Source organism: Neopelma chrysocephalum, unplaced genomic scaffold (assembly GCF_003984885.1).
Source record: "Neopelma chrysocephalum unplaced genomic scaffold, ASM398488v2 Primary Assembly neopelma1_126, whole genome shotgun sequence".
Classification (NCBI taxonomy): Eukaryota; Metazoa; Chordata; class Aves; order Passeriformes; family Pipridae; genus Neopelma; species Neopelma chrysocephalum.
This window is the reverse complement of record NW_020897788.1, coordinates 696929-712115: the sequence shown is the minus strand read 5'-3', so window position 1 is coordinate 712115 and position 15187 is coordinate 696929. Positions and strand designations below refer to the sequence as shown.

The 15187-nt window shown below is 39.7% G+C and overlaps 1 protein-coding gene across 3 annotated transcripts in view; it reads right to left on the bottom strand.

The window, feature by feature from the left end:
- The window catches only part of CRYBG3 (crystallin beta-gamma domain containing 3), an 85533-nt gene that overhangs the window by 36328 nt on the left and 34018 nt on the right, over positions 1-15187 (bottom strand). For all 3 annotated transcript variants that reach the window (XR_003536662.1, XR_003536664.1, XM_027698376.1), the window contains exons 4-7: positions 5231-9653; positions 4208-4255; positions 3751-3866; positions 2631-2778 (exon numbers count right to left, since the gene is read on the bottom strand). Coding sequence is in view for 1 of the 3 variants with exons in the window: in XM_027698376.1 (XP_027554177.1) it covers positions 2631-2778; positions 3751-3866; positions 4208-4255; positions 5231-9653 (4735 nt within the window). In the remaining 2 variants the exon portion in view is untranslated. The remainder of the gene's footprint in view (positions 1-2630; positions 2779-3750; positions 3867-4207; positions 4256-5230; positions 9654-15187) is intronic.

Here is a 15187-nt window from a genome sequence, read left to right as displayed (position 1 = left end):
ATAGAATAATACTAAGGGAATTAATGATTACTGTCCTGTAAATATAGAATAATACTAAGGGAATTAATGATTACTGTCCTGTAAATACCAACTAGAAAGTGAGACAAGCTGAAGCTATTGGGTGTTTTCCTATGGCATCTGACTAAAGTAGTTCCTGCTTAAATTATTAACTTCTTTTCACCTGGCAAACCACACAAACAAAAGAAAGACACACTCTACATATAATACTGGGAACAAACCCATTACAAAGAGCTTTGCTTAAGGGGAGTCCATAAGGAATCCAGTTATTCCCTGCCTAAATATCTTGCAGACAGTGATGACAAACTGCTGTTTCAGATCTCCTGTCATCTTGCAAAATGCTGGTTGACAAGATTATTCCAGAATGGTGAGGTCAGGAACATTTCTTAACTCGTTTTTGGGAAAATAACATTTAGTTACCCTCTCTGGGCTTCCAGAAACAGATGGGAAAAGCCCTCCAATAGCATTTGCAGTAGGCCAGAGAACTGACTTGGCTAAACAGACTGTGCTGCAGGAGCTGCATTGAACCTGTGTGTCCAGGCAGACTTTGCTGGCCTACGCTCATGTTGACTTGCCTTGGTGGAACTCAGTCTCCACATTACTTCAGATGGGTCTTCATTTTAATGATTGCACAATCTGTTTCTTTGGAACCTCCTCCCCACAAGTTCCCTGAAATTAAATACACATGGACACACCTAATGCTTATCCACGGTTAGGCCACAAACTAACCACAAAGCCGACAGAACCTCTGCTTTTTTGTGGAGGCTTGAAGCCAAATCAAGGGCACAAAGCCACTGACAGACTGTTTTTCAGCCAATCTGCTGGTAAAAAAAAATTAAAAATAATATTAAATGTACTTCCTACAGCTTCTTCAGTAAAAATCTGGTTTTCTCTTCTTGGCAAGTCATTTTCTTCTCAAATATTTAGCCAATGTTCACATCTGATAACTCAAGGCATCTGAGCAGCCATTAAACAAGCACCATAAAAAGCCACTTGCAGATTTAGAAGACAAGTCAGAAAACCTGCACACAGAGCCAGTATGGCCAAACTTGTCAGGAGAAAAGCCACTGAGTTACCCAGCCTGTGACAAAGAGAACGACAGTAAAACATGTGACCCTGTAGATCACACACTCATGAGCTGCCTGAAAAAGAAACACCCATTTGTCAAATAAAAGTAATGCCTATAATAAAAAAAAAAAAAATTAGGTAGCATTTTGGTAAACTACCTTCTGAAAGTACTTCCATAACTTAAAAAAGAGGGATGCTTTCACAAATCAAGGTTTAGAAGACAAAACCTGGCTTAGTGAGCTCCACACCCCTCTAGCTCCATGGACTAGCAGCAAAAGCCCTCCTAACCAACCATACCTGCTAGAGCTTTAAGTTACACAAGAAAAATGTTGATTACTGATCTAGTGCACTGTAACAAAGCTTTCCATCTGTGTTCCATATAAATGAACCATTTATAAGAAGAACAAAGGTCAAACCTATTTAGCTGTGCTACAAAGATTTTTATCAAGCATGATGAAGCTAAACACAGTATCTTTCTTCTTTAAGAGTTTTCTTTCATGCCCAAGACACATCCAGCTTCCCTTGGATTCAGACCATACTTCCACATGTTACTGTGGAATTCCTTTATTTATTTAGTTGCCTTCCACAGTATTGATCAATGTTCCTATTACATATTGGTCAAAGGCTTTTAATTTGTTTAGCTCAAAGAAATGTTATCTTCATTATTCCTGCCTTCAGCCAGCTTCTTTTGAGCTAACTTATTCTTAAGTGTTTGAAGAGAAGGAAAAAGTATTTCTAATTGTTATGACATTTTGCCCCTGTACTGATGACAAAAAGGTTATCAATTTTAAAATGAGCTCTATTCCAGCAGAGAACAGAGAAACCACTTTACTGAAAACCTTTCACATTGTGATACAAATGATAATTCACTCACAGTAAGGGCCACTGCCCTGTGAATAACTGGAATGTTACACTAAACAACAAGAGCCCTAAATCTTCTTAAGTCACAAGATCTGGTAAATATATTCCTCATTCACTGAATAACAATGGGCACATTATTTTTGGGTTTAGACATTTGATTCTTATCTTTTCAACAGAAAGCCTTTTAAACTTCTGGTTGTAGGCAGAGCCACATGCTGTAGGTGTACCACTTGTCCATGTGGAAACCCTACAGACAGCACAAAGCTGTAGGAGGAAACAACAGTAATTTTTGGAGGCTACAATGTACAAATGGAATTAGAAACCCAACTCCTAACTTGTGAAACAGAAGCCACACAGACACTGCAGCCAGCTTAAGATAAATCTCTGAAATGATTTCATTTAATTTCAAATAACTGGACAGGTAAACATCTAAAAGGAGGGGAGTTGCTGTATCTCGTGAAGGTGGTGGTAAAGAAACACAAACAATCTGCTCACTAACTCAGGAAGAAAGGAAAATTTAGCACAGCACAAGCCCTAGAGCTTATCTTGAAGGTGAAAAAAGTGATTCATAGCAAATTTGAATTGTCAGGAACACTATACACACATTGTCCACTGCTAGCAATACACCACTATTCCCAACAAATCAATTCTATGTGTGAGCACACTATTAAGGAAGTCTGTACCTTTGTTACATGTTTGATTGAACCAACTGTGAGGTTTCTTCGATGATGTTTCACGCCTGGGAGATCCCAAAGGTGATCCAGCACAGCCTCTCCTTCTTCTAGGACATATTTTCGACCCTGGAACTTTGGTTTCTCATAAAAAATCCAACTGTAATAACAATATCATGAACTGAGTTGCTGCTGTTACGTGAGACTGTCCTTACAGAGCACATCTGACAAAAAGCCCACTAATGAGCTCTTCTAATCAAGGCAATTATCACATCTTTCTTATGCTGTCCCTCAACAGTCACATTCACTTCAGCATGGAAAAGTCAAATACAGAGTTCTATAACATAACTTAAAATATTAACTGTATAAAAATACAGCTAAACCACAATGTGAATAAGCAGCTTTATTTTACCAGAACAAATATATTAACTGTCACATCAAAACATGTCATGTTCAGGCAGGTACTATGCAAGGCATAAAACACACTAATAATGGCATTCAGCATTTCTTAGGATGTGAAAGCAATGTATGCAAACCCATACAAGGCTGCCTCAAAACTGCATAAATGTGACATGCATTGTTACCGTGGCTGACAGCCAGAAACATTCACTGCAACCACTGACACAGCCCCAGCCCCAGCCTCCCAAAGCAGATCCAGAAACACTTGCAAACTTAAAGGTACTTGTATATATCCACATTCCTCTAAATGCTACATTAAACCCAGCACTGAGAATGCTCATTTTATGGTCCTTTTGCAGCAGCTACTGTATAATGAAACTGAGCTGTAAGAAAAAAGAATTTCTTTGGCATACACATGCTTCTGGTCATGATTATGGCTGTACTGTCTCAGCACTTCAGGCAAGAAGTCTAAACTTACTTGTGGCTCTATTAGACACTTTCTGTTTGAAGCTAGTTCCCAGGAGAAACAATATTTTTTATTTTTTTTTGTACTGCAGCATTTGAAGCCTTGTTTCATGCTTTTTTTCATTGGTATCAGTCTAATTATAAAGAAAGAAAAAGATGCTCTTGCAGATCGGATGTGTGCCATAAATGAAAGAAATAAAAATACAAGAGAAATGCATATGCAAGTCTTTAGGAAAGCCTCTATTTAAATATGACCTGGATTTCTTACCATCCTCTAATTATCCTAAGTACTGTTCCAATGGGAAAGTTCCACGATGAGGTATCTGGCACATCAGAATGAACTTCTTGTTTACTTTTGTTGCCATAAGTATCATAAATAACAATCTGAAACAATATACAATGAATGAGGGCCCACTTCAACATAATGTAGAGACAGTTATTTTTTGCTTGCAATTTGTGCCCACTCAACTGGAAGGCTACACATTTTCTTCTTTTATGAAACACTCTACTGAATGAAAACAACAGCTGCTGAGGAACACAGTAAAATGACTAGTGGCAGGATTTTTAATAATATATTCTCATTATTAGCATGTCCAAACATATGCAAGTAATACATAAAAACACATAAAACTAGACTAATAACTTCAGATGCCTTCCATTCAAAAACTTTGGTATAACAAATCATTCCATGTATCATATTGACTTATATGGCAAATTCTGCTTACCTTTCCTGGTCTTGGATTGTATTTGAGACTTGCCCTGTCAATGAGGTTCTGAAATTAAAAGGACATGGCAAACAACTATTAACACCTACAACAAAAAGCACAGGCAGATCATTCCAGGTCCACTATTCCTACACAAGTACACAACTGTCCCTGGTAGAAACAACCAAGACCTGTTCCACTGCCATTCAGAGCTGGTGTCAATACTTTAACAGAATCAATCAGCAGGAAGTGACATGTGCTAGAAAGGAAAAACTATTATGGAAGTTATAACCTTTACAAATGTATTACCCTTTCCCAGCACACAATCAACTGCATTTCTTACCAGTGGAAAAAAACCAGAAGATAGCTCTAACACAGACTGAAGTATTCCCAACATTAGAGAAAGACTCCTTCAGTTACACATTTGGCCTATGTGGCACTGTCAAATTCTAAATATTGGAAGAACTGTTTCCATACCCTCATTTGCCAGTACTTTAAGTAAACCAAAAAAGAAATTTTAATCTACAGAAGCAGCTATATTACTTACTTGCTAACTGAGCTATAATTTGTAGAAGACACTGTGATGAAACAATCAAGCAGCCCAGGAAGCAGATATTTGTATCTTTTTTGGACAAGACATCTCTATTAATCTCAGAAGTGAAAGAAATAAAAGAACAATTTTCATACAAAAGGCAGTTTCATCATCTTCAGGTTGAAATGCCCTGAACATAAACAAGTCTGTGTTATGCTATTACAGAAACTTGCTATTATGCATATTTTCCAATTATATTTTCTGTTTTACAATTAAGTCACTTTCATCTGCGTGCTGAACCAAGAACACTACGTTTTTAAAATTATATTATCAGAAGACTTTTTTTTTTTAAACTATGAAACTGCCTAATTACTTTTGACTAAAGAATTACTTTTTGATTACCTTTACGATAAAAGAATTAATCTTAATTAAAAGGGAGCAAGGAGAATAGGGCAATTTTGAATCTGGGCTAATAATTTTGATTATAAATTTTATGTGATGTGACATCTTACCGCTGACAATTCTCCCAGTTTTGGCACGGTGTTGTCTTGAGACCAGTGAATCTTTGGCTGCAACATATCCTGGAGAATGCTTCCAAACCTGGTCCCCTTCTCAGAAGAGGAATTGCTGGCAGATTTCAAGTACTGGTAGTATACACTTGTAGGAGGATGTGTCAAAGCACCATCAGCTTTCTCTGGAACTGATTTACAAGGTGTTTGACTGGGAGAAGCCACATCTGGAAACTGTTCTGGTTGCTCCTGTGAGTCAAGATGTTCTTTTGAAAGAAAAAACGATTGTTCAGGAAGCAAAGATCTATTCTGGTCGTTTGATTGAAGGGTTGTTTTTAAATTCCCCCTCCACTGGCTGGAAAGACAGTCCTCTTCTCCCTCAGCATCAAGTAAGTTTTCCTCATATGATGATTCTTCCTCCTCCACTCCATCCTCCTCCTCCTCCTCTTCCTCACTGAACCGAGTAGTGAACTGCAAGCGCTCAGAGACCGACTGGAGAAGGGAAAGCACGGAAGCCTGATCAGTGTTATCTTTGGATATTCCACCAGGACGGCTTTCTGGAGACACATCCGTGGAAGGTAAGTCCTCCTGGGAGCTGTCATCTTCATAGATGGGAGACAAGGAGAAAGGATACACCCTGTAGCGCTTGGCCTCCACACTCAGGAACGACTCCGAGCCACGGCCATCTGTGGCTGCATTCAGCTTGTTGTCCTGCCCACAGGGACAGGCTGACTCGTGCTCATGCTTCGCCCTTTTGCACGTTAGATGATCCACATTGTCTGAGAGCAAACCAGAAGGAGGAAGAGATCCGGTCTGCACGTCATCAGTTGAGACGGATTTGTTCTCAGTCTGAAGAGCACCTTCATAAATGATAGTAAAAGAACTGTTTTCCCACTGTTCAATTAGTGGAGAAGAGGCCAAAAGTTCTGTTGATTCCTTCATGTCATCACTGCAGTCCAGACCGTTTTTTTCACACTGCTCATTTCCCTCCATGTCCCGATCATTCCTTTTTGCCTGCTTCAGATTCTCATTATTTTGGGCAAAGGCTGTGTTGAAGCACTGTTTCCCTTCACTGTCCTCTCCAGGAACAGATAATTCAGGTACAATGAGCTGTGTGTCTGTATCTGATTCTGGCCTTGCTAAACTGCCAGTGGGATGAAATCCATTTGCTTGACAAGTAATTGCATTATTTGGTATCTTTTCATCTCTTTGGGGCCAACCTATGCCATTTGCCACACTATCTGGAAGCAAAGGGGGACCTGAGCAATCTGCCTTTTCACAGTTTACAGTTACACCCCAAGTTTCCTTCACCTCTGTTGGTTCCTGTGTTTTGGCAGGAAACTTTGTATCCACATTTAAAGTCTTTGGCATTTCAGCCTCAGGTTTAGATTCAACCTTTTCAGAAGGCCTTTTACTCTCAGTGCCTTGCCACTGACTGGATGCCAGTTTTTGTATGGCTGAGTTAATGACTTCTTCAACTGTTTCTTTTGCTTTTAATGCTAGTGCACTATCTAGGTCAATTTTATCAGGGATGCAAGACAGTATCTTTTCATCTTGATTATTTGTATCCACTCTTTCATTTCCTGTAAATGAAGATGAGGCTCCTCCACTGCTCTCATTAAAATCTTTTAATGACTGCACAACTGACTGGATTTCTTCTGCTTCCAGCTGTACAGTTTCAGCATTCTGATAACTTAGAATATCCCTGTTTACTAAACTATCCTTGCTACCACAAGGCTGGCAGACACCAAAGGCTTGTTTTGCTATTATTTCTTCTGTAGCCAAACGTAAAACCAAATCCACAATTTCTTCAGCTTTCCTAAACAAAACAGCAGCATCTTGGAATGCAGCCTGTTCTTGTCCCTTCACAATGGGATCTTCCCACTGTCCCTCAGAACAGAGCCCATCTGACTCTGCAGGTGCAGCATCTGTTTGACCACCTGTCACAGAAGGGGTTTCTGAGAAAGCAGAAGCACAGTCACCAAGGATCACCTGTCCCTCAGCATTCTTGCACACAGTCCCAGCACGGGCTGACACGGATGCTGTTTCCAAAGATTTCAAAGGACAGATGGGTGATGGCACTGCCTCTGCCAACACACTGCTGTCAGCCTGTTGTGTGAAGGCCTCCTCTGCCCCATCACGAGCTCTGTGACTGGAAGAGTTACTGTTCCCCTGAGCAATGCCTGACATCTTCAAGGCAGAAACAGAAAGGTTGGAGGCCTCTCCGGATCCCAGAGAAGCTGAAGTGGGCCTGGGGATGCAAACACCCCCTGCATTTACTCCATCAGCAGAGCTATCAAGCATAGGTGGAATAATCTCACATTCTAGAGAACTAACTGGGCACAAAGCTCTTGGGTCTCCTGAGCAAGGTGTCCCCTCGTTCATTCTGTCCTCAGGGATTATCCTCCTAGACTCTGCAGCTGGAAAAATAAAGCTGTCCTGTTCAGAAGCAGCAATCTGGCCATTTTCAGAGTTAGTGGCAGAAGGCAGCATTTTTCCTTGGTTGTCAGATGAAGAATCAAGTACTGTGGGTGATATCCTAGGCTCATTGCTGTTTTCCTTCTTGGAAGAAAAATTAATACACCTATTTTCAGAAACAGGTGGAGATTCAAAAGTGATGCTTACATCATCTTTTTCACAGGTGAAAGCAGAGTGGTTGGTCACAGGTTTTCCTTCATGCCTCAAGGCAGAATGAGAAACTGCCAGATTTTTTTCTTGTGACCTAGAAATATGGGATGTAAGTTCTGAGGTGCAATCTTCACACCCAGAAGCAATAAGATCAGCCCCAGTCATACCAGTCTTATTGGTTTTAGAAGTTGCAGGAGTATGATTGATTAAAGGGTGAGGTGCAGTGTTATCCTCTGCACTGAGTGTAACTGTCTTGGCAGGAATGTCTTGAACGCTTTCAAGAGAAACAGGACCATGGTTGTGAACAGGAATAGAGTTTTTTGAGAGACTCGTATCTACAGTCTCAAAGGATTTGCTCTTCTCATATTCAAGATCAGGACGAGAAAGTGTCTCTTCGGCATCTTTCAAGATGATTTCTTTTTTCCCCATAGTTTTATTTTTGAACTTGCAGCTCAGATGAAGGGAAGCTGAGCAACAGCCTCCAGTTTCAACAAAAGACTTGGAAGTTACAGAGCGAGGTGCTGTCATCTCATCCAAATTAGATTTCACACTTTGACACACACACAGGCATGGTGATACATTGGCAACATTTTCCACTGCAACCTCAGATAAAACCTTCATTGTTTCCACACCCTCAGTTTCTAGACAAGGTAAACCAGTCTGCTGTGTGGTAGTATCCTTGGAATTCTCCACGTGGATTAACTTGTGACCATTTTGTACTGGTTTCCCTAAGTCACTCAGTTCTTTACAAGTCTCCCTGCCCATGACTTTGCTTTCATCATGTACAACAGATGACACTGAAGTCCTTAGATCACCTGTGGCCACACGCTTTTCTCCGTTGGATTCCATGCTAAGTGAAGGGGGTATTTGTTCGTTAGAAGTAGCAGCAGGAAAGTTCTGTGGATTTTGCTCTCTTTCTACAGTTGCCACAATTTTCGGTGTATCACTTTTTCTTGGATCACTGTCTTTGTTTGCACCATCAGTTTGCTGATCTGCTTCCTGCTGAAATGTAGTGGTACTGAAATGAAGCATCTGGACACCCAGCGATCGCTCTGAGTGATTCTCCATCTGATGATTACAGCAAAATCCTCCCTTACTCACCTGTAGTTCTTCATTAAATGTCTTACTTATTGACGTGGGTGAATGTAAACAATCATCCTGTATTTCTTTTGGGGACTCCTTATTACCTGCTTTACTACAATTGTTTTCTTTATCAAAGTTAAAAGTGGCATTTTTGTTTGCCTGAAACAGAGCTTCTGCTTCTCCTGGCAGTCCATCTTCTTTTCCAGTCAAATCATTTGCAGAACTCACTTTGAGGGAAGGAGTAACCCGGGAAGTGGAATTGGTCGGGATCTCACCGTTTCTACTGTTAAATGACAATAATGAATCTAGTGAATACGTCCTTTTAACTTTTGCTGCAGTTAAAGCAGGTTCATGTCTTAAGTCTGGCTCATGACACGATTCAGTGGATGAAGTTGTGGCCTTTGCAGATATTTCATGTTTACTTCTACCCAACCAATGCCAAGCTTTACCAGACTGTTTGCTTTCCCCTCTGACCGCAGAAGGATTTAATACGGCATCACCTTGGTGATCTTCACCCTCATCTCTTCCTGATTTCAGAGAGGGAGTTCTTTGGATTTCTCCATTTTCTTTGACCATTGAAACATTTCCATTCTCAGGACTTTCTCCTCCTTTCCCAGTAGTTTCTGATTGACTCTTCAGCAGCTGCCTGATCCTTGCAGAACCTCGATACGTTGCATAAGTGACCGCGGGTGCTTCTGCCTTCCGTCGCGTCTGCCTGTAACAAGGATCACCACTGTCAGCACAGGACAGACAATCTAAACAGCTGCATGATAATAAAGGTTAACACAAGCTGCAGATTATATCTACAAACTTAAACTTATCTTAAACTGTAGATTACATATAAACAGTACTGTTTACCCGCACAGGTTGGCACAAATTGTAGATTGTGTTTTTACTCCTTCTTCTGCTCTTGCTAAATATGGGTTTGTAGGACAAATGATACATAAACACCTTTTACTGAAAAGCCAACTTAAACTACAAGCAAAGAGTAGATGTTGCTATAACCAACTTCCCTCACTTGTTTTCTACCAGACAACAGAGTTACCACTTACAAATGTCACAAGTCAACATTTGCAATGACAGAAATAAGCACACTTCTGTGAAGATGTTATATCCTACTAAAGCAGGCCTGCACATTGAAACCGAATAAAATTCACTGTATTAATGTTCACTAAAATATGGAACTGAAATTTAAATTTTTACCCAAGCTCTCAACATAGTATTAAGAAACAGAATGAGGAGAAACAAAAAACGTGGGGAAAAAAATAAAGTACACAACAGTGGATGCTTTTTTGAACCACAGGGTAGTAAGGAAATAGAGTGAATGGAGATCAGGTAACAATGAAGACTGAATGCTGGAAGGAATACCAAAATGAGAAGCCTAGAAACGTAGCCAGGAATTGGTAGGTCTACATGTTCTTAAATTTAGCAGTGAAAAACAGTGAATGCAAAAACTAAGAAATGAAAGAACTGCCATGGAAGAACTGTGACCCTGATCCTCCACTGCTCTTTGTGATAATACCAAGAATAAATTCAGAGCCTGTCACTTCCAATTTTCTGAAGAAGCAGTTTTTCCTCTTTCTTAAAACTAGCAGACATCACAGTTACCTTTCTTTCTAATGCTTCTCTCTTTTCCCCCTTTTTTTTGGTCTGCTAAAGAATTCTTGTAAAAATCAGTCACTGTCAGCTTTTCCATTCTCTACCTCAGGACAAAGTAGATGCTCAGACTGTGCCTAAACTCCAGTCAGCTTCCCCCTAAACTAAGAAGAAACTTTTTCAAAGTCTGCCCTGTATCTGCTAACCTGGTGGCTGGAAGTAACCATTCACCTGCCTGGGAAATTGTCATTCTCATTTCAGAAGAGTCTCTTGGGAAAAAAAAAACCAACAACAACAACAAAAAAAGGTGTTCGCTAAGATTTTGATTTCTAATACAAAAACGTTGCAATATGTAAAAAATATTTTAATAGCATTTTTAAAAGCTCTTTGCACGTTCCCATTAGTTCACATTTGCTGAGAAGCTGTTACAGCTCTTGAGTTGAGAACGAATAATTGAGGTAACGAATGAAAAATAAATTTACTAAGGAAAGTGAAACATGAGTATCATTGAGTAACTGCAACTTCAAATCTTATCTGTATGGATTCTCTCAAAAGATATAGAAGAACATAAAAATGGAGTGGATTTACAAATCTAAAAATAGAACCTCTTTCTGTCAAGATTTTGGAGGCCGAGATTCTTACTTCAATATTAATTTTATTTTGAAGAGGGAAATTAATACTATTTAAAATCACAAGTAAACTTCCTCCTTGTGCAGTATTTGGACATGCAAAGAGTACAAGTGAACTAAAAGTGAAATTATTCATATTCATAAACATTAAAAGAGAGATATAAATGGTCATTTATATGCATGTTTTATGCTGTGAGGTACTTTTAGGCTAATGCCAAAATACATGAATATGGGAATTCAGACTTTGAGAGCATGGAAAATTAGGTTTATACTGGGATTAAATTCATTGTAATCTCTGAAGAAGGCTACAGCAGAATCTCAATAAAGGGTTTGTCAGCCAGGTATATTAAGTTATAGAGGAAACAGGAAAGTCATGTATAAATAGCACAACTCCCAAGCACCTGCCAAGTTAGATGCCTACTTTTAAGCCTTCTATACCACTAGTTTGGTTTCCAGAGATACCAACAGTGGTAGCTACTAAACATCACACACACCATTTTTTAAAATGGCTCTTTTCAGGATTCACATCCCTTAAAAGAAACACATACATTTCTGAGTGGAAAAAAAACAAAACACAATTGAATAAAGGATAGGAGAGGAAACAAAATCATTATTTTCCACTTTCTCACAGAAAACTTTCCTCTACATTAGAAAATATTTTCTAAAGCTCCAGAGGTCCTAAAAATGCCAGGGTAAGGATCTGTTGAACTTGATAGTGCACTACACTCACTCAGCATCAGTCACAGTCATACTAAAAATAAGTCCTAAGAATGTAAGACCTAATCATGCTCTTATTCAGAATTAACCTTACTAAGTAACCTTTCCTGCTTTAAATAATCACTATTAAGCTTTTACAAAATCCATCAGCTCTTCTATACTTTGGCCAACCTCAAAAACAAAAGTTGGTCTCCAAGTGTCCCGAATCCAGATACAATTTCTTTACGAGAACAAACACAGGTTTGGCACCAATTCTCAAAAAAAAAGTTTTATGGATTCTTGAATAGGTAAACTGCTAAGATACATGTTTGAAGTGAGCACATGAATGGTATTGAGGGATACCAAACACTCATCTCCACCAAAACCAAGACGTGACTTTGAATAAATAGCTTGATGACAATTAACTGTCTTACATTTCGTGGTTGATATTTTGTCTGATACGCAGTGGGAAGAATTCAGAATTTAGGTATAAACGTGGGGAGAAGCAGTGCTCCAAGAGAAACTGGGAACATGTCCTTCCATTTGTCTCTCACACCCAACTTTGCCTTCGGATTTTTCTCGTGAACTCATCAATTCTTAACTCCAAAGCATCCAGATATGGGATGAACAGGTACATTTTACAGAAGATTGCCAAGGAGAACATGATTAGGTTCTCTATCTACAATGATCTGAGCCACAGATCCCACCAAATCATTATGTCATCTATTACACACAGACAAAAAAAAATGTACTCAGAAGTTTCTTTCTGCTTACGTGGAGACCTTTCTCGTTGCTCCCAATTCTTTTTGCTCTCTTATTTGTCTTCTGAGGGAATTTTTTGCTCTGATTGATCAATTTGAAGTCTGAGCAAGACTCCAAGCCCTACAGAGCTTAAAACTAGTCCTGACTAGCACTGGCAACAGCACTGCTTCAGCTGTGGAGCCTCAGCCTGCAGACTCTGTCAGTGCCTCCCAAAACATAGCCCTGCTTTCCTGCAGAACCGCCTCTACCAAGAGTTTCTGCAGTGAATGCTATTGTAAAAAGGAACCAACCTTTCCTCCACAGATATGACAACTTCAAGATCTCTGACCTTTGGTAAAGAAATTGCTGCTCAGCCTATTACAAAAATTTTGCCAACAGACCTTTTAGTTCTAATGAGTTTACTTTTAGAGCGCAGAGAAGTGCATTCAATCTGAACGCCCCCACACAACAATAAGATATTTAAAAAATGAAAACCCATGTTCCTCCTGTGGCAGCAGCAATTCAGCTGTAAGTCTATATGAGACACATTTAGAAACAGGCTGTGTCACAAAAGATCTTCTAAAAGTGTCACTGGAGACTTGTTTTATTTCTGATTACCAAAAGAATATGTCAGTTCAGAACTTACCTTAAAAACTCTTCGCAAATTTCTTTTTTTTCCAACTCGTGAGGATGCAGATGAAAGCCTGAATATACAAAGAACCCAGTGTGCATTCTGTCACATATTTCAAATACTGGGAGATTCCTTCTTTCCCATCTTCACAGGAAGCTATTCAATTCCCTATAAAGCCTTGATTCAGTTTCACAAAAGACTTTGACAGCAACAAGAGAGGATGTCAACATGAGTTACGTTACATTTGTCAAAAGTAGGTGCTCGTAGACATTTCTTCTATTGCGAAAAAGATATAAAAAGTTAAAGGGCGACTAATTCAAGGAGGGGACGGGAACATCTTCTGACATCTCATGTGACAGACATCTTGTGTAACTTGCCCCAAAGTGGGATTAGTTATAAAACAGTCTTGTTGATTCTGAAGCCCTGAAGCAGGACCAAACATACCACCTTCAATGCCTCATCTCAGTGCATCCATTGTTTGCATCTTTTCCAAGTGTATGACACCAAGATGGCAACCCCTCCAATCCTCACATTGGTACCATACAACAATGGTAGAGAACCCTACAGCATTTTCAGAAAGATGGAGGAAGACCATAAAGCCTGATACAGCATCTCAGTCCCCAGGCAGCACAGCTTCATCTGCACAGCACATGATCCAGCAACCCTTAAACCACCAGCACTGCACAGCTCTGGGCTCAGCAGCTCAGGCTCAGCAGTGTCACAGTGGCTCTCCCAATGCATGAAATGGCCATTTTTAACTCAGACCTCACTCTTCCAGGTATCTTCTCCCCAGTCCAGCACTCTCCTGCTTTTACAAGCATAGATGTGCATGATTCCCTCAGTCTCTTCTCACTGACCCCACAGAAGTAGCTACCAGAGAGATCTGCAGGCTATAGGCTGAAAACCACTGATCTGCATCAGCGTCTCTTGTGGTCCCTGTCTGCCCTCTCTGACTCTTTTTAAATTATGCTGTTGTTTATTTTAATTTTTCTCCATTTAGCTTCTACTCCACTGAATACTTAACTGACAACTTTTTTAAAAATTACGTTAAGGTACTTTGTCTGGAAACAACTGTCTTAAAGTCACTTTGAAAAATCTCCTAGTGGAATCCAACTTAGCCAGCCAGCTGGTTTCTACTCCCAGGTAGGACATTCATAAATGGGAAAAATTAAAGACATACTGAAAACCAAGACACTGTGGGCTAACTGAATAGTTGCTATATGCAACTTAGATGAAAGAAAACATTTTTTTTTTTTGCCAGAAGGGATATCTTCATGCTTTAAATCTGCAGTCTGAAATACTCAGCGTCCTGGGACTTCACAATGTGTATTTGAAAAGGTCAAAAGTTTGGTTGAACAGAGTGATTTGCACACAGTTGATTCTGCAGGAAATTTCAAAGCTAATGTTCCAGAAGGACAATTAAGAGCTAATGACAATTTTAATAAAAGCAAACACAGTCTCTGTGACCTTGGAAGGAATGATTTCCTTCCCCTTGCCCTTTAGGGTAGTACTTCTTGATTATCAACAGTAAAGAGGAAGGTGTGAGTAAAGGCCTAGAAGTCCTGAACAGTTACACTGCAGGTAGCTCTGTAACTTTAAAATCACACTGTAAAATGAAGTTTCTAAGAAACAGTCTCTCAATTGGATCCATTGCATGGCTGAACAATCCTACAAAAGAAAAAGTCCAGTGGAAAAAAACCAATCCAGTGAATTAATTTTAAGCCTAATTAATTTAGCTCAACTTTGCATCATGCATCTGCTAAGAATTACTCTTAAAATACGGAGTTTCATTCTTCAGAAATGCAAAAAACTTTGCTTTGGTGCCAACTAGAACCTTTCCTTTGGGCCACATCCCAGCCCTGGGCAGGTAACCCTCTCTGGTAGGCAGAGAAATGCTTCTGGGCCTGCATTTCTCCTACAGCACAGCCCTGGAATTCACCACCCCACTGCTGGAAT